The 18712-nt window shown below is 41.0% G+C and overlaps 1 protein-coding gene across 18 annotated transcripts in view; it reads left to right on the top strand.

Annotated features, from left to right (window-relative positions):
* Nucleotides 1-3531: 3531 nt before the first annotated feature.
* Nucleotides 3532-18712, top strand: part of camk2a.S (calcium/calmodulin dependent protein kinase (CaM kinase) II alpha S homeolog) — a 102287-nt gene continuing 87106 nt past the window's right edge. For 8 of the 18 annotated variants that reach the window (XM_041587570.1, XM_041587565.1, XM_041587569.1 and 5 more), the window contains exons 1-2: nucleotides 3533-3988; nucleotides 8415-8509. In XM_041587570.1, coding sequence (XP_041443504.1) covers nucleotides 3930-3988; nucleotides 8415-8509 — 154 coding nt within the window. In that variant the 5' untranslated portion in view covers nucleotides 3533-3929. 18 annotated transcript variants of the gene reach the window in all.

Consider the following 18712-nt stretch of genomic DNA (forward strand, 5'->3'; position numbering starts at 1 on the left):
GAACAATGCATTGTGCAAGGCTGCGCTGAGCGATTCTAAACCAAGACAAGGAAATGGACCATAATGTAGACGCCACTGGAATCCTTTACAATGGGAAATGAGCATTCAAGTCCCCAGGCTTGGTTTGTCATCCAGGAGTATTTATTCTACTGTTACGCACACAGGGAAGGGTGACTCATGTGGCCATATTACTGGTTTGCACTGCCTACTAGACTGTCCTAATGGCTGTGTTTAATTAGAACTTGTAGTTTCCCTTCTAACTAAACAGTATGGAAGACTATGAAAAAGGAATGGCCTTTTGATTTGTAGCGATCTTGGTATAGGCCTAAAGCTGACCACAGACGCAAAGATCCGATCGTACAAATTAATGTACGATCGGACTTTCCCATCTCCCGACCTGCCACTGACCATTCAGATCAAAGTCTTACCATTCCGACCAAATAAAGTAGATAAAGAACAGATCCGCTGATGTTCTGCCCCTGACAGCAAACGTATGATAGACAAAGCTAGTGACAGTCTCCCACTGAAAATCATATGATCGGCAATACACGCAGAGAAATTACCCGCAGCCGACATAAATTTTCTAACCTGTCCGATCGACCAAACGACCGATCTCCGCCGGACGAAAAATGTCGGGACTCTGCACACACGTTCCAAAAATTGTATGAATCCTCGATTCATACGATGAGTTCTTTGAGTCTGTGGCCAGCTTTAGGCTCTGGTGCCATTCTGTCTGTTTAATTTAAAGCCATTCTATATGGGGGCCTCATCCCCTACTGTGAATTTCCCGTCATACCCCATCTGTTTATTACTTACCCCCCATAGAGACCAGATTGGGGATTAGAACAAAGAGATAAAATTACACCCTCTTTCTGAGGAGAAGGGAAGTCAATAGATGAGGTAGTATATTCCAAGGGGGTTGTTAGTGACTGGGTAGTTTTTTGGGAGTCACTAGATGAAGAACCACCTGGCACCATGGGTCTTACCTGTTATTGGAACTTTACTACACCCGACCAGAATTTGGAGAGAATGTCTGTTCCTCTCCTACAGTAGATGCCAGCCCTGCATCAAGATCAAGGTCAATGAGAATTTGTGAAAACATTTTTTTCTATATCTGTGACCATGTTGTGAGTTAAGGGGAACCCTGACCAAAAGCTTGGACTTCCAAAGGGGGGTTTGGATCGAAGAAATCCAACAACCACTGCTCCAGGGTAACTACTTTTTTTATTGCTGGGCCTACAGCAGAGGAACGTCATTTTATTATTTAATACATCACTCCAGGGCTCATTTAATAATAATAGTCACATTTGCACTAGTGCAGTAACTCATGGCAACCAATACTAATTTGCTTTCATTGTACTTCAGGCAGCTCTCTGAACAAAGCTATTCACTGCAATGGGTTACTGCCCAGGGTTTTTAAATGAGCCCATGTTTATCACAAATTACATGATATGCCCTACCAGTACAAGGCCTTAAATGGTCTCTGCTTCCTCTATGCAGGTGGACCAGAAGAGTGGCGATGCAGCTTAGTAGGGCAGTAGGCCCCCCAAAAAAATATTTTTTCAGGTTATGCCACTTCCCCAGTCTATAGTACTGGCCTCTCAAGTGGAGCTTTGAACAATGGCGGTAGGGGCAGAGGCTCAGCCTGTTAAGCAAATGTGGAGAGTGGTGATTGAAGCTCAGCTTGTGGGTCAGTTAGGGAGAGATTTGGGGTGAATATATAATTACTGTCCTAGTCTTGAAACTATGGCTGATGATATGTTTCTATATCTGTACTCATTTCATGAACTAAGGTGGTACTGGCCAAAGGTTGGACCTTCAAGTTTAATAAAAGATATCTGAATCTAACATAGATATTGACTCCAGAGCCAGCATCAATACGTTCCCCATATTAGTGAATCTGAGCACTATAAAAAGAAATTCATGAATACACCTCTTTGCTCTCTGGCTTTGCCTTCTCCTGCAAACTCAAAGGATTCTAAGGTCCTAGGTCCAAACGAAGCTGGTCTATACAGGCTTTCATATCTTGCCCTTTACGCTCTGCTATGACAACATTGGCTGTAGTAGAACATTGCATAATCCTGGCCCATTCCCTCCAGGGAACAAATCCTGTTATGAGAACATTTTACAGACCACTGAGTTACTTAATATGGGTAAAAACGAGCACACGTGCGTGCCTTAACAGACCTGACATACTCCCCCTCCCCATGACATGGCTAATTATAGTCACATCTTGACTTTAAGAATTAAACCTTAATTTCTCCCCTCCTGACACTTCACTTTACGAAAGGACTCCCCCCCTCTTTGGTGCGTGGGGTGGGGGTAGTATTTTACGATGTAATTGTTCCAGTAGCTGTTGCCATGGTAACGTGGCACATGCTGCATCTCCATGCATGGTTCAGGCCAAATGCAAGTAGCCACGTTACCAACCCCCTTCCTTGCCTACTAATTGCCTACACTACAAAGAGTTTGGTTGAAAGGTCACATTTTAACCCATTCACTGCCTCGATTAACCCATTCACTGCCTCGGAAGACAAACTACAATATATAAGTATTCCAAATTGCTATAAGATTTTGTGGCTCAACCTTTCCCTTTGCCCTAATTCTCTCCCCTGGCAGCTACTGTAACAATTTCTTACTCTGCCTCTCTGCTTGAAAATATCATGTACAATGCCTTCAAGTGATCTGAGCTTGGCAATGTCAAGTCATTGGTGTTTAGGAGTGCAGTTCCCAATACCCAATTGGTCCTCTATATTGTATCTTAATTGCAAACACTTTGCACCCCTGCAACAGGCACTTATGTACTTTATTATGGAAGCAACAACTGTCTACTGATCCAAGTCCTTCTCATTTCCATATAAATAAATGGAGAATGCTACGTGGTGTTATAGAGCACCCCGCCAGGTATTAATAGAACATGTTCAGATTTAGATCAAGCAGGTACTGTTGGGATCTGTAGAAGTGTATGGTTGCTATACTATTGCCCGCTACAACAACAGCTCCCTTCATGCTTATGGGCCTTATTCCTGAGGTCAGCCGCAGGCCACAGATGTTGCTAAACTACAACTGCCATAACCCAGCACAGCCAATGTTAGGAGTTGTAGAACGACATATGGAGTTTAGACATCATTGCACTAGTCCACGGGCACCCGTAATTGACTCCCAGAGGCTGATTCTGCACTGTGTGGTTCTGCTGGACTGTCTGTGTCTGTTTTTTTGCCAGCTTAGTTGCACAGCCTGGTGCAACAGAACGCTCAGATGTATTTATGATCACTAAACAGTGCAGAAGTCTATAAATTTGCATGGAGCCTTAGTTAACCCATCAGTGTCTGGAGGGGAGCTGGCATACATAATGCTGCAGTGCGTTACAGACCCTGATTTTTTTTCTCCATAGGATGACACGTAAATGGTTGCTTCTGTCCTGTCCTCAACACTTTTTCTCCTGTACCCCCTTCCTGTTCTCTTCATCTCCCTGTATCTCTACTCTATCTCTGCCCTCCCTCTCTGCCTCTGTTTCCCTCCCTCCATCCCTCCCTCTTCTTCTCTCAGTCTGAAATTAAAACAGGCAAGACACATTCAAAGCTGTTCCTGGCTGTCTCTCCTCTCTTTTTTTCCCCTTTCTCCCATTTCCCCCTAGATTTCTACCCAACCCCTCTATCTCTTTCTCTATCCCCCTTTTCTGCCTTTCTGTTACCCTACCTTCTTTTTTTGGCATTTATGTATTGTGTGTGAGAGTGTGTGTCTGCGTGTGATAGAAAAGACGCAGAGAGCCCTACAGAAGGTGCAAGGAGGGGGAAAAAAAGAAAACGGTTAAAGGGGCAAGTAGAACACTATCTCCATTGCATCTCAACCCCTGTCACTCAGGACTGAACAGTGTCTGTCCCCAACTAAAGCCAAGAAGCACTGCAGATCCGGGATCCCATGCAGACATGGCTGTAACCTGCACTCGCTTCACAGATGAGTACCAGCTTTATGAAGAGATTGGCAAGTAAGACATTATTCCATTCCTCACCTGCAGCTGGGCATCTGGGATTGGGAAGCACCCTGCTGGGGGATGGTGGGGGGCAGTAAATCTCCCTGGTTTGGGTTCACAAACTGGACTCCCCAATAGGATTATTTACACCAACGCCCCTCAATCCTCTGCTCAGTGCAAGTGGACTTTGGAAAGGGACCCGTGGTGTAGACAGGGTCATGCAGGGTGTTTATGGGAGTCAGTTTGTTATCCTGGCTCTTGATGTGACTGCAGATATCTTTAAAGCATGCCTATATGTGTCTGGGATGATTAATCCAATACAGGCATGAGAGTGCATTTCACCCCTGCATGCAATAATAATCTATCTATCTATCTATCTATCTATCTATCTATCTATCTATCTATCTATCTATCTATCTATCTATCTATCTATCTATCATCTATCTATCATCTATCCATTCAATACATATAGGTATACTTGCATATCTGTCTATGTTTTTGTATGAATGAAAACATGTGGATATACAGGTGCATATATGCATGTGAAATCTGTTTTCTTTAACCCTGTTCATTGCTCAGCAAGGGTTCTGCATGAACACCTACCTAAAATTCTGTGTCTATGTATGTGTGTATATATATATATATATATATATATATATATATATATATATATATATATATATATATACGTGTCTGGGTGCCTAGTGGAGTGTCTGCGTACATTCCTTCTGGGAGGTGTTGTGAGATGCAGAGTGAGGTTTGGGGTGACAGAGGCTGAGCAATGCTGAATACTATTCATAGATTGCAGGGGTATAATCACTGGTTACTGGCAGACACCGGTGGCGTGGGCATGAACCATTTATTTGTCTAATATCCAGTAAAATGTGGCAATTTGGGTTACATTGCAGGATAATCAATGCATGATGGATGGGTGCTTGTTATAACTGAATTCCCCCAGCATTTATAGACAGGGAGATTTTGATGGTGTGCCTTGTGTGACAATGAGAATACCTACTGTGATTTTGGGGGATGGATTATAATAGTTGGAAATCCGTGGGGGGCGGATCATTGCAGGCGTTCTATTACATTCTTTTTAAAGACGTAAAAGTTGACGAGGGACAGGATCTTCTTGATTTGTGTAGCAAAACATTTAAAGATATAAAAAAGTTAGGGCAATTGTTAATCACTGGTGTCTCAAAGGAACTGGAATTATTAAATACCTTCGCCACCAACCCGGCTTACTGACCAGTATTGACAGATATGAATGAAAAATTGTCTGCCTGAAATGTCTACATTATGGTAAAACATAGCAGGCGTTTTGTATCCATTAGGGTATTTGATGGATGATTGCTTAGGAAACACTGGGTTTGAAGACTCATGATTTGATTGGCAGGTATATTGGTATCTCTGTGTCCCCTGGAATTTTACAACATTCCTCCCTGCCCGCGTGTTCTTAGTCCTCCCTCCCCCAAGTGCTGATGTCACAATTGGCTCTCACATGTGGTTTTTGGGACAGGCCCTGTATAATGTGAGGTCACAATGTCACCAGGATGTTAAGCAGGGGAGAGGAACTGACCTGGCTTAATTTGCCTTAAACACAAACACAGCGGAAGGGATTAATTAATTTACACCAAGCCAATGAACGACTGTCTAACCTTATTACCTTTATTATCTGTTTGCTTTCTCTTTCCTGCAGCCAGGTATCCTATGATAGCTATGCAGTGAATATGTGCATGAACCCTGACAGTGTTGCTTGTGCTACCCAGAAATGTGTGCTCTACTCTGTCAGTTTATTTCTCATTAAGACTGTGCAGCCAAACCAAGGTTCTATAGAGAGTCAGCAAGAAAGCAATTCCCTGTTTATACCTGTCTGTTCCTTTATGGAACCTGGTGTTACCTGGTAGATTGTGACCATGTACGGATATAACAGTGTGGTTGAATTGTACTACAGAAGAACAAGGGAGATAATTAAATAAAATAGAATTATTTGCTTAAGATTAATTCTATGGGAGATGGCCTACACATAATCAGATCCCCATGTTACCTGAAGTCCATAGCAGAATATACACAGCAGATCATGGGCCATGATAACTCTGCACAAACCACAGGGCTTGTTAGTTAATGGATGTTACCTTATATAGTAATCACTAGATGTTTCTATATAAACATATGATGACAATAATTTTGTAATATCAGTACTTGATTATGCATATACAGGAAACATATAAAGTTCTGTCTAGGCTGAGCATCCCTGGCAAGACATAGATTCATTTGCCCATCTATACCGAGGAAAGTGTTTGCTCAGCACTACTCAGCTGGCATTTGCCCAGCGGCACTTACACCCAAAAGGGCAGAGCTCTGCAGAAGAAAAACCCCATGCAATGTTTTTTGTGCTCCGACTGGGCATGGTGTTTGCTCACATCCAGACACTAATATTAATTTATTCACCTCTGGGAGCATACAGAATGTGAATACGTTGTGGGGTCAATAGAGACCTATATTTAGAATACTGCCGGATGCACGTGAGGCTGCATCACAGATATCTGCAATTCCCAATGCTATTCTAGCACTGAACTTGCACAGCTGTCACCTCTCACTGCCGCTTCCTACAGCCACATCTGCTATTCCAGTGCTGACCCCCCTTACACACCACTCTCTCAGGCTGAGATGAATTAACTGGTGACAAAAACCTCCAGTGAGTTAAAAAATCTCTACCAGTCCCTATATAATTCTTTGGAACCCCTCTATCACATGGAAACCATGTTTGGACACATTGATAAATGGGCTCCTTAGAATCTCCTAGGAATTAGAGAGTCTGGAGTCACTGGAGAGTTTCCCCATAGCTTAATACATCAGTACCTGTCACTTGCAATCCATTCCACCCTGCAGCCATCTCTGCTATTCTTTTACTGACCAGGAAAATATACGCCTCTAACTACATCTCCATCTTCCTATGACTAATGAGCCTCATGAGCTGATTCAAACTCAGCTCCTTGGATATTTTTCTGACCATGCACGCAATTTTTACATTGCCCAAGCTGTTCCCTCCATCTATTACTTCTGCCAACCATATAAATCCTTGTGCTGAGTTGCCTTCAGGCACATACAGCCAGGAGCAACCATCCCAATACCATCGGAAAGATTCCCTAACTAAGTCCTGAGGAAGGATTGCAAAAGTGGGGTGGAATGTATAGTGTGGCATAGGAATGTGGGTCCCACTTGAAGACCAATTGTGAGAGATACTGGAAGTAAAGATGGAATAGATTCACAAAAGCAAAAAGCCAACACACGTGGTACATGCCTATAATATCTCTTCTTTATATCTGGGTCCTCAAACCTTACATCAGTGCTATACAACTGTTTCGATATAATGGGCCAATTATTTAGAACATTATGTGTTCATGGACCTTGAATGTGTATTGAACTACATCTCACAGCAGTAACCCCAAGAAGCCTTTAGCAATAGATGGGACGCTGAGAGTTGCACTCAGTTGCTCAGCCACAGGTTTCACATTCCCGGTACAGATAGTATAGAATGTAGGAAACAATAAAATGCTTGTGTGTGACTGCACTCTATCTTACCCTTGAGCACCTTGATTTTGACCTGCAGTCTGTTCCTCTGTTATTACTGTATTGGCAAACAGAATCCATCAATGTATCACATTATCACCTACCTAAAGTAATAATTCTTATCCCCATCCATCATAAAAACATGCAAGAAATAAGACGAAATTGTTTTGTCTTGCCAGAGAACCAAATAGTCTTCTCAGGCTTCCTTACACTAAGGGGCCCCAGACTAGTAAAAATTCTATCAGCCCTTTATCCTTTGCTCCTTAGCTCTGTACAAGGTCAATATCCTTTAGCATTTTCTATTGATGTTTGTTAGAGGAGCAGCCCTTGATATCATTGATATGGTGGGCTCTAGGCCTGATTATTTAGGACTAATATGGAAGGAAACCTTCACTACAGATATTAATGTTGCAGATTTAGACAGTATTGGCATTATTCCCAAAACTCACCAAATGTATGCATGTACAGTACGACATTTTGTGAGATTTAGGATGAAGGAGGTGCCTGCCCTACAGAGCTTACACTCTAAATAGAACTAGGTAAATGAACAAGGAAATGATTGGTAGTACTAAAAAGCACTGAAACAAATTAGCTTTTATTCCTATAAAAAATAAAATGGTTTAGTCCCACAGTTAAACACTAGTTTACTATCTACATGGCTGGGAATAGATATACTGTATCCCTATTAATTGAGGTGAATGACCAAACTAGCAACTGTCCTCTTTTTCAAACCACCCTGCAAGATAAAAACAGACAGCCCACATACAGTAGATAAAGTCCATGCTCCACCTTTGAACTGGAATTAAAAAAATAAAGGATGCAGATGATAAATATATAAGAATTTAATTGGTGTCTTGTCTGTCTCTTCCAGGGGAGCATTCTCGGTGGTCAGACGCTGTGTAAAGCTTTGCACAGGCCATGAATATGCAGCAAAGATAATAAACACCAAGAAGCTCTCAGCAAGAGGTGAGTGGCATCCAAAGACAGTATGTTGAGACACAGTCAGATAGAAAGGTGCCTTAAGCAAGCAGACTTTGTATATGGAATTGTTATATGGACCAATTTATATAATGGGTGACACAATCTGGAACAAAAGCAAAGTTATAGGAATCAGTTATTTTAACTGAGGTGTGTAATTATATGGAGTTATAAGCAGAAGGAATAGTTATAGGGAGAGGATGCTTGGAGCCATAAATGAGTATTAGGGGCCTTCCCATAAATAAGAGTTATATGGACCAACAGGAAGACAAAAGGGAGAGGTTATATCAATATGAGCTGCTAAGAATGAGATGGAAAGACTGAAGAAGAGGTTACAGGGATCTATAGGGGGTTTGGAGCCAACAGAAAGATTTACAGGGAGAGATCATAAAATGCAAAAGAGAGAGGTGCAGCAATATAAAAAGCTAAGAAGGAGGTGTATGGAAAAATGTGAGAAGTTATAAAGGAAAGGCTATATGGGTCTATAGGGAATTATGAGAAGCAACATGGATTATAGGGAGGGGTCACATGGAACAATAGGTGGAGATATAAGGAGAAGGTATTTGGAACAACAGACTAGGTTATTGGGAAATTGTATATGAAGCAACAAGAATTCCATTGCTAAATTATATGGCACAATGGCGGGGTGGTAAGACAAAGGAATATAGCTCAGTAGGAGGAGTTGCAATGAATAACGGAAAGGCTAAAGTGGCTGCATGGAGCACATACATAGTGTTAAATAGATGAAACAGATAGAAAGGATGAACAGCAAAGAAAAGATAACATTTGGATACGTCGTATTGACTACAGGAGTAAGGGTTATGGGAGGAAGAGATATTGAGAAGAATTATAAGGAGAACATAAATGGTGCAATAGGAATAACAACTAAATGTGTTATATGTACCAGCACAAATGGAATGTGATTCATGAAGTGCATGAAATTTTATATGAAGAAAAAGCCACTGTCACCATACTGGGACACACAGTTAATCAGAAACAGTAAGCTTTGGTTTGTAAATGTCTAGAATGATTATAGAATTCCTTTTCATTTTGCACCAAAGTCATCCTTCTTACAGGAGAATAAAACAGGTTATTGGGTGGATATTTTATTTTTTTCTGCTATGATCACTGAAATACAGAATATATACTTGCAGAAATATATAATATAGAAATATATAAATATACTTGAAAACCGTCAGTCTCAGCATAAGGCAATACTCAACTGCCCTGCCTCTTAGGTAAGCAGCTATCTGTGATAACGTAATGTTTTTGTTGGCAACTCTACAAGTGGTTATTTGCTCAAAGACCAAGAGAAGTGTGTATGGTATGTGAAGCAGTAACAACCAAGAGCCTTGAGGAAAGTGGAAGTTACCCAAACACAAAATCATTCATAATGTTTCATCTCTTTCCAACTCAACCCAGTAACTTCCAGCTAATTTGGTAACTGGTGTGTGTTGTGGTGACTGTGATACCAATACTGATGGCAGCAGGGTTCAGCCAATGAGAAGTCAACAGCCTCCAGCTCCATGTTTAGTAGAGAGACACAAGAAATTTAAATAGACTCAACTTTACTGGCAGTCTAATGTGTTTACCCACAGATAACTTTTTCCTAACCTATTTCCTAACCAAATGCGGCAGTGTATTGTATGACTAGGGAGAAACCCCCTTCCAACAGTCAACAATGCACTTTCCATTTTATTGATAGATGCCACTTTACTAGATAATTGTATACAAATAAAAAGCAAGCTTCTTTTATTGATGTACCACTATACCAGGGATCCCCAACCTTTTGTACCCGTGAGCAACATTCAGAAGTAGAAGGAGTTGGGGAGCAACACTAGAATTAAAAATGTTCTTGCGGTGTCAAATAAGTGCTGTGATTGGCCATTTGGTAGCCCTTATGTGGATTGTCAATCTACATTGAGGCTCTGATTGGCAGAATATGTGGTTTTTGTACAACCAAAATTTGCCTCCAAGCCGGGAATTCAAAAATAAGCTCCTGCTTTGAGGCCATTGGGAGCAACATCCAAGGGGTTGGAGAGCAACATGTTGCTCATGAGCTACCAGTTGGTCTGACAATATCCATGGGTGACTGTCACTACTGTTTATAGGACATTACTTTCCTACGATTGCTGTCTGCCAATTAATAGGCAGAACATTGTCTGATTTGTTATATTTCCTGCTTATTTAATCTGAATGTTGAGTTGTAGATCGTTACATTGAAACAAACCGTATTTTGTCGTACAAAGAATAAAATCTGCACGCCTATAGCCAGTTTAAGTTAATTCTGCACCACCAACAGGTCATGCATAAGCTATGGGAATAGGATGCCTAGTAACTTCTAGTTGGAAGAGGTGTTCATGCCAGTATTTGACTATGGCAGCCTTCAGGGAAAGTGGCATCTCTACATTACAATGGGTTTACATGGCTTTTTCAGCCAGTTAAGATATTGATTTTCTCTATACAGACTGTTTTTCTGACTTTTGCCTTATAATGTTACTTGATAACATGGGCAGATTTACTAAATAGTGAAGTTGCCTTTGCTAGCGATAATTTGCCAAAACAACAATCCGCAGGGACATCGTCAATTTACTTACAGGCATAGAGGACAGTGATTGCGAAGTTTCTCACCTTTCGGTAGGTTAATGATCGTTACTCTGCAAATTCATCAAAGTGCAAATTTTCCACTAAGTTACCCTTTTCACCAGAGTCTGCTTTGCCAAGTAATACCTGGCAAACTGATAAGATGAAGCTACATACTCCTCAATCTTATGTCAGTGACATCATATCCTGTCTTTTCATATTTTAATGTGGGCTTATGTTTAAAAGTTGTAACTGTTAAATATATTTTTTGGTAAATTATATATTTTTTTTATCCATTTGAAGCACATTCCACATTTGGTTAAGGTTGGGCTCTTAAAATTTTTTATAACAGTTAGATGCTACAGTCTAAAGGGCCATAGTTTCTGGGATACAGCCCCCAGTTCCAAGGGCGCATATATATAAAAAAATCAAAGAAATATCCCAAAACTCTATAATATCTTAAGAATCTAGTTTTTATTCAAAAATCATGTTAAAAAGATACAGACCAGGCATACAGGTACTCCGCCCTATGCGTTTCATACCCTCTGATTCCTTGGACATTTTTAATAAGTGGCCACTTCCAGCAATTTCACCAACAATCACTTATAAAGACATATATATGACCTGTATGTACCTGCCCTATTTAGATTGACGTGAGTGCAAGTGTGTTAACAAAGTTTTACTAGGTAGAAAGTAACGCTAGTTAACATTTGCTTAATTTTCTGCCGAAACGAAACTTCGCCAGCGTTCGTCTGCCGTGATGAAACTTTGCATTTTGAAAAATAAGTGTATTCGCTGCAAATTAACTTAATCGAAGTTGTGTGAAGTGTGGCGAAGCCTTCCGAGGTGAAAATTCGCCTTTTAGTAAATTTGCCCCAAGTAGGGTTGCCACCTGTCTGGTTTTGAACCGGACAGCCAGGTTTTTATACCCACCGTCTGGTTGAAAAATGTCTGCTTGGTTTTCAAAAGTCTAAAAACCATGCAAGCCTGTCCCATGCTTCTGGAGCGATTAGGCCAATCATGAGCCGCCATGTCACTGGCCTGCCCCTCCACATCACCGGCCCTCCCGTCCGCGTCACTGGCCCTCCCCTCCGCATCACCGCCCGCCACTCCTAGTCACCGCCCCTCCACGTCACGGCCCTTCCTCGTCACCGGCCCACCCCTCCGAATCACTTGACCACCGCTCTGCATCACTGGCCACCCCTTTACGTCATCAACCCTGCCTCTGACATCACTGGTGCCGTCCCATGTCCGGATTCAAAGGAAGAAAAAGGAGGCAAACCTAGTCCCAAGGTGTGATCATTATAAACATCTCTCCAAACTCCTTTCAGCATCTTAGCAATTACTGCTTTTTAAATCTATGGAACAAAGGGTGTTTTAACCACTGTTGCTGTCTGTCTGTCAGTCACTGCTGATAATGCAACTCAATAAAAAGGAGAACATGTGTGGAACACATGGGGAAGGGTGACCTCCCAGCAAGTGCCCAAGTTTTTGAGCAGAAGTCCATCTGTCACTGCTACATATACTCTGCACACCACTATTTCTCAATGAGTAGCATAAGCAGCAATGACGGGTGCACAGGATCATATTGACTGCCGCTATTCTCTACTGGTCAGTGATGGGCAAATGCCCCTGGAGTCTTAGAAAAAAAACAAACTACTGTTATATTTTTTAAAATTGTATGTCCTATTTGCAAACCTCAAAGGAGCGAGCCAGGGGGGAAAGGCAACGAAGAGAAATCTGTCGCTGGTGATGCTAGCTCCATCTAGGAAAGATGGTCATTGGTCTGAAATACTACAGTCACTTCCAGTACCCCTTTATCTTTCCTCTTATCAGCCCAGACTAAAGGGCCATACTGCAACTATAAGTTATTTAAAATGGAGCCTTTAATTTTACAAACCATCAACATTATCACTGTCCAACCCAAAAGAGAGGGCGTTGTAGTTTCACTCCCACTGGTTTCTTATCAATAACTTAATACAGAGGGCTTGATTCTGCAACGTACTCTGCAATTCAGGTTCATAGCATCTGTCAGACCACAATAATGTGCCAAAACATTAAACTTGCCCCAATAAGGGCTCTTACTCATGAGCGTTTTTACCTGCGCTCCCCTGCGTTCCGTTTTCCGGCGTTCAGCCACAGGGGAGCGCAGGAATAGACGCATTTCATTATTTCAAATGGGGCTGTACTCACACAGGCGCATGTAGGCGCCGAACGCAGGTTGAGACACAACATGCTGCGTTTTTCCTGCGTTTCCAAAATATGTATTTTGTAGCTATCCACATCGTTAGCCTCTAAATCCTTAATATGAAGGCAGCCAATAAAAATAGAAAGCATTGTTGGCGAAAAAAGTCATTTAAAAAAAAACCATATAAGTAATTTATAATCGTGTGTCAATTTGTATTCGTATGAACTAGGTACCACATACTGTGTGATGTGATAAAATAGGCTGCAGATAACCTAGGATTAGTGTCTTGCCGTTTGTTTTTTATTGGTCTAGTTTTAGTGCTGCTGTAGCACATAAACACGTTATGCTTTTATACAGAGAAAATAAACACACCTACAGAATATCCTCATATAACATTAGTTCAGGTTTATCTCATATGTAAATAAAAGGCATCTTTAAACAGCTTTCAAATGGTTATGGCGCTTGATCTCTTTAATCAACTTCAGCTTTAAGCAGAGTAGGCAGGAAGGGAAGAAGGGGGTGCTCCCGATTATGATGACAGATCTCATGCACCTTGAATTACATGCTTGTTGGTTATATAGAGCCCCTCCGGGTAACAGTTAGCTAAGAATGGCCACACGGCAGTTTGATTCTGATTTTATGTCCATATCACATTTCGGTGCTCCCATAATCTAGCACTGGTAACTGTGCTGCACTTTTAGAAAGCACCACAGAACTGAATGAGCAATGGAAATGTTTCATTTGGTGATTAATGTTTGAAGACCATGCAGTGGGGCTCATTAAGGGTCGGACTACATGGACGTTTTCGGTGCGCTGCAACAAAACGCCAGCGTCAAATCGCAAGCAACAGAAATAAGGTAAGTAATGGAAATGTCGGATGAAGTCGCTGCATTGATCCGACGCGACACAACTGTCGGATGCAGACACAGCGTGCAGCAACTGCATCTGACAGTCATGTCGCATCGGATCAACTGCATTCACTTACCTTATTTCTGTCGCATCTGTTTTGACGCAGGCGTTTTGTTGCAGCGCGTCAGATTGCGCGGAAAACATCCATGTATTCCTACCCTTATAAGCACTGGGCTTTTTTCTGCCACCTGTTGGTTGGATAATGAAAACAAACCTTTGAGTGGTTGCAACGGGTTACTGCCCAGGTGCAGATTTGCCCAGTGTTTGTAAATGAGCCCCATTGTTTGGAATGGTTGCACTACAACAGGACACAAAGCCTTAGTCAACCTAGCAGAGGGGCAAAGGTATATTAAAAATATGGTTGCCACCTGTCCGGATTTCACCCGAACAGTTCATTATTTGGAAGGGATTTAAAATTTTAGGAAATCCGGCCAGGACATGAAAAACAATGAAAATAATGACATGGCGATTAGCCAATCATTGATCGCCACGTCATCGATCCCGCCCTCTGCATCACCTGTCCTGGCCCCAAAGTCACCGCCCACAACATCACTGCCCTGCCTCTGACATCACCCATCCCGCCCCTGCCTGTTTTCCGGCACCAGAAAAGGTGGCAACCCTATCGCCAGGCTCATCAGTGAATGTGGTGCCTCTTGTGCCCACAGTGAATCTGAAACCCAGCACCTCATCTTTACCAATGATGCTTCTTTCCCAGGCACCAGTTATATTACACTAGAAACTTTAGAGAAAAAATTCTGGATTGTTCTTTAAAAGAGGGGGTCTATTTGAGGACGAGTCTTTGATTTAGAGCTTGCATTGATAAACACACACTTAAAAGTTTTAACCACCTCTTTTTAAAGAGGAACTGAAACACTTTTCTGAATATACAAATGTTAAATACTTCTGTGCAATTGGTCAGTTTTTAAAAAAAAAAAAAAAACCAGGGACAAAAAATTTCCAGGGACTTTCTCAAAAGCAGGGACTGACAGTTGGTAATGTTAGCTCTATGAATTACATCCTTCACAATTGTATTCTTTTGATTTTGGTGGAAAGGTCTAATGTCACACCTCCCAACTGTTCTGTTTTTAGAGGGACAGTCCCTCTTTTGACAGCTCAACCCGCAGTCCCTCATTTGAACTGGAAAGTCCAGTTTTTCACTGCACTGAACAGCCAGAAAGAGAAACAAAATTTCTAACTTAATTGGCTTTTGGCAGACACCCCAGAACAGCCACAGCAGAAGATAAGATTCTTTTGTAACAATTTTGAGATAAGCAAATAATTGTAACAATATAAGATAACAGGTCCCTTGGGGAAAGTTAGACTCTTAAAGGGCAATTCACCTTCATTAACAAAACTGTAATAACTGAAAAAAAAACACAGAAATATGTTCAAACTTTCATAACGTGTCCAATTTTGTAAAATGAACATGGTAATTAGGAGGTGTGGCTACAAAAATGGGCGTGGTCAAAATTCACTGCTCTACACGTGCCAACTTTTTGTCCCTCTTTTTATTTCCAAAATGTTGGGAGGTATGTAATGTTACCACCCCTGTAGTTATCAGTCTCGCCCCTGACATCACTGGTCCTGGCCCTGCCTTTGAAATCATCTGCCCCACCCCCTGCCCATTTTCCGGCCCCAGAAAAGGTGATAACCCTAATCCCTAATTTAAAAATAGATTAAAAATTATAAAATGATGGGGATTAACATCTTCTTGTGTACTATATATATATATATATATATATATATATATATATATATATATATATATACAGTATGAGAGAGAGAGAGTTTCATTTAGCTGTGAGCGAGTTATTTAGGATACAATAATAACCTAATTCTAGCCTTTCCAAACGTTTCAAATCTGTTCCCACCACCACCCCTTCCCCATGAACATTACTGACAAGGCCTGTTCAAGATCAAAGGCTCCATTGATACATGAGTGGAAATCCTCCTGTCCTGGGAAGGATTTCTCTCACCTTAGCAGATATTTCCCAGGAGAGAAATTACAGCATGAAATGTCAAGGCATGTATTAGGAGAGAGGAAGAAATGCACTAATTAGAGATTAAACTCTCCAGGGGCTTCAGCATTGGATCGTTGAATGCTGCTCTCTAGGGCATGAGTAATTCAGGGCCCCTGCTTGAAAAGGATGCATTTAAACATATTCTCTTTTTTTTTTTTTGCACTGTTATAGGCCCTTTGATGATGCCTGGCCCTGCTGATTCATACCTATTTCCCAAGGGAGGACAGTCTTGCTTACTGTATAAAAATGGAATTCATGGAATTCATGGATGTTCTAGAACCTTAAAATAATTACAATAAATTAAATGTTTACATGGTATTTTAAAAATCCATTGAAAGAAAGATATGAAGCTGTTAAAAATAGAGAAAAGGATAAGCGTCAGGGTTTGAAATTGCAAAAAATAAAACCAGGGGCAAGAGAAACGTCCCTTTTCCTATCATCAATAATGTGTATTTTAAATGGATTTAGGTCATTTATTTATATATAGATGGGTCATTTACAGTGTGGTTATGTGCCCCAACAAGCGCCAACCCCCTTCCGAGACAAAAGCCTGATTCAATAGGTCAATACAATAGGTCGCCCAATCAATGGCACATGGCTACGAGCCAACTAGCAGGCAGCAAGAGGCAGAAATTTCACCTACTACTACTCTGATTTTATTTTCCGTGGGGCACAAGGCTTAGATGTATTAAAGAACTGAGAGCCTTACAGATTCTGGAGCTGACAGAAACAGTGGGCACTGGGGAAATAAGTAGGGAAAATATTTCATTAAAAGAAATTTAACTGGAGACCACGCTAATAACTGCATCGAGCTAAGGCATCTGGGGTTAGAAGAGAATGTCCACAAGGTTTTTAGGCAAGTGGCTGTGTTGTAAATAGTACAAGAATATTTGTATTTTAATGTGTGCACTACTGATGTAGTGACACTACCTATTTATTTACCTGAATTCTCATTTTCTTAACTTGAAGCACAGAAACAAGAAAAGAAAATGTATAAGAAAACAACAGAATATGATGCTAGCTCAACTAGTCTATGGAGGGAAACAGGTTCTAGGTCGAAGCAGAATGATACATGGGTAGGCCAAAAACTTTCATGGGCGGAGGGTGAATTTTGTCTTTGGGGAGGCTACGTAACCCTTTATGGCTGAACTGATGTCTGACTTGTCGCCAGGCAATGACACGCGCTGTGGAATTCAGCCCTTACTTGTCAGGACTATTTGGTCTAGCATGTCCAGTAAACATATAGCATGTCATAAATCAAAGTACCCCAGTAATAAGAAAAGTAAGTCCCAAAAAAATTCTTTGATTCTAACAAGTGGCAAGTTGGGTACTGTATGTCTCTAGTATGCAAACAAAAATAGTCAGCACAACCTTATTAAATCTTCTTACTTTTCTTTGGATGGGTGCAGGTTCTCCAGTGGCCACTTTCCACCAGTAAATGCAGTCAAAGTACGATATGAACAGCACCACAATTGTAATTGAAGTTAAAATGCCTTTATTGCTCAAGTGAGGGGCATTACCGCAACGTTTCAGGCCTCATTTGGCCCTTTTTCAAGCCTTGAAAAAGGGCCAAATGAGGCCTGAAACGTTGCGGTAATGCCCCTCACTTGAGCAATAAAGGCATTTTAACTTCAATTACAATTGTGGTGCTGTTCATATCGTACTTTGACTGTATGTCTCTAGTACTTACTAGTTTCTATCCTGTCCCTACTCTATTCCACTTTTCATTAGACATCTTCTTTCCAACACTTTTTTTTTACCCCTTTCTTTCTCTCTTGTTTCTTCTTATTTACCCATTTTTCCCTTATATTACTTTCCAGGAACCCTTAGTATTTTTTCTAGTAAACTTGCACTGCCTTGTTGTGGATTATTCGAGTTGCCCACTTGTAATGCAGGCTTAGACAGAATAAACAGTTAGTAAACTTTTGATTTCAAGTACAGAGAGGTTCAATCAGCCCCTCACAGGTCCAGTAAATAACAACTGTCTATGGCATTTTATAGAAGCTTTTTAAAGCACAGGTTGCCAGTCTGGACCTGAACACCATCACAGATGGAAAAAAGCAAAGTAAAGTAATTGCAAATAATTGCAAAGTCTTAACATTTGCATAAAGCAGATACTACAGAAAATAGTTACCTTTTAATATAAATAAATATTGTAATATCTTCTGCACTGGTGAAAAAATCCCAGCATGCCAAAGGCAAAGTCTTCATTTTCAATTTTTAATCTGCACATTGATGACAACATGTGGAGCGGCAAGATCAGCGCGCACCATCACACTAACATGTGCAGTGTATACATATTCAATCTATAGCTGAAATGAACGTCAGGCGATCCAAAAATAGCCTGTTAGTACGTACCCTATAAATGAAAATATTATACAGGACGGGCATGTGAGTTATCCCCGCTCTGTTTTCTTTCAATAATTTACAGGACTGGCTCTGAGTGTAAACATAGAAACACACTGCTTTTTTATTATTTTGTGATTGTTT

The sequence above is a fragment of the Xenopus laevis genome, chromosome 3S (assembly GCF_017654675.1).
Source record: "Xenopus laevis strain J_2021 chromosome 3S, Xenopus_laevis_v10.1, whole genome shotgun sequence".
Taxonomy (NCBI): Eukaryota; Metazoa; Chordata; class Amphibia; order Anura; family Pipidae; genus Xenopus; species Xenopus laevis.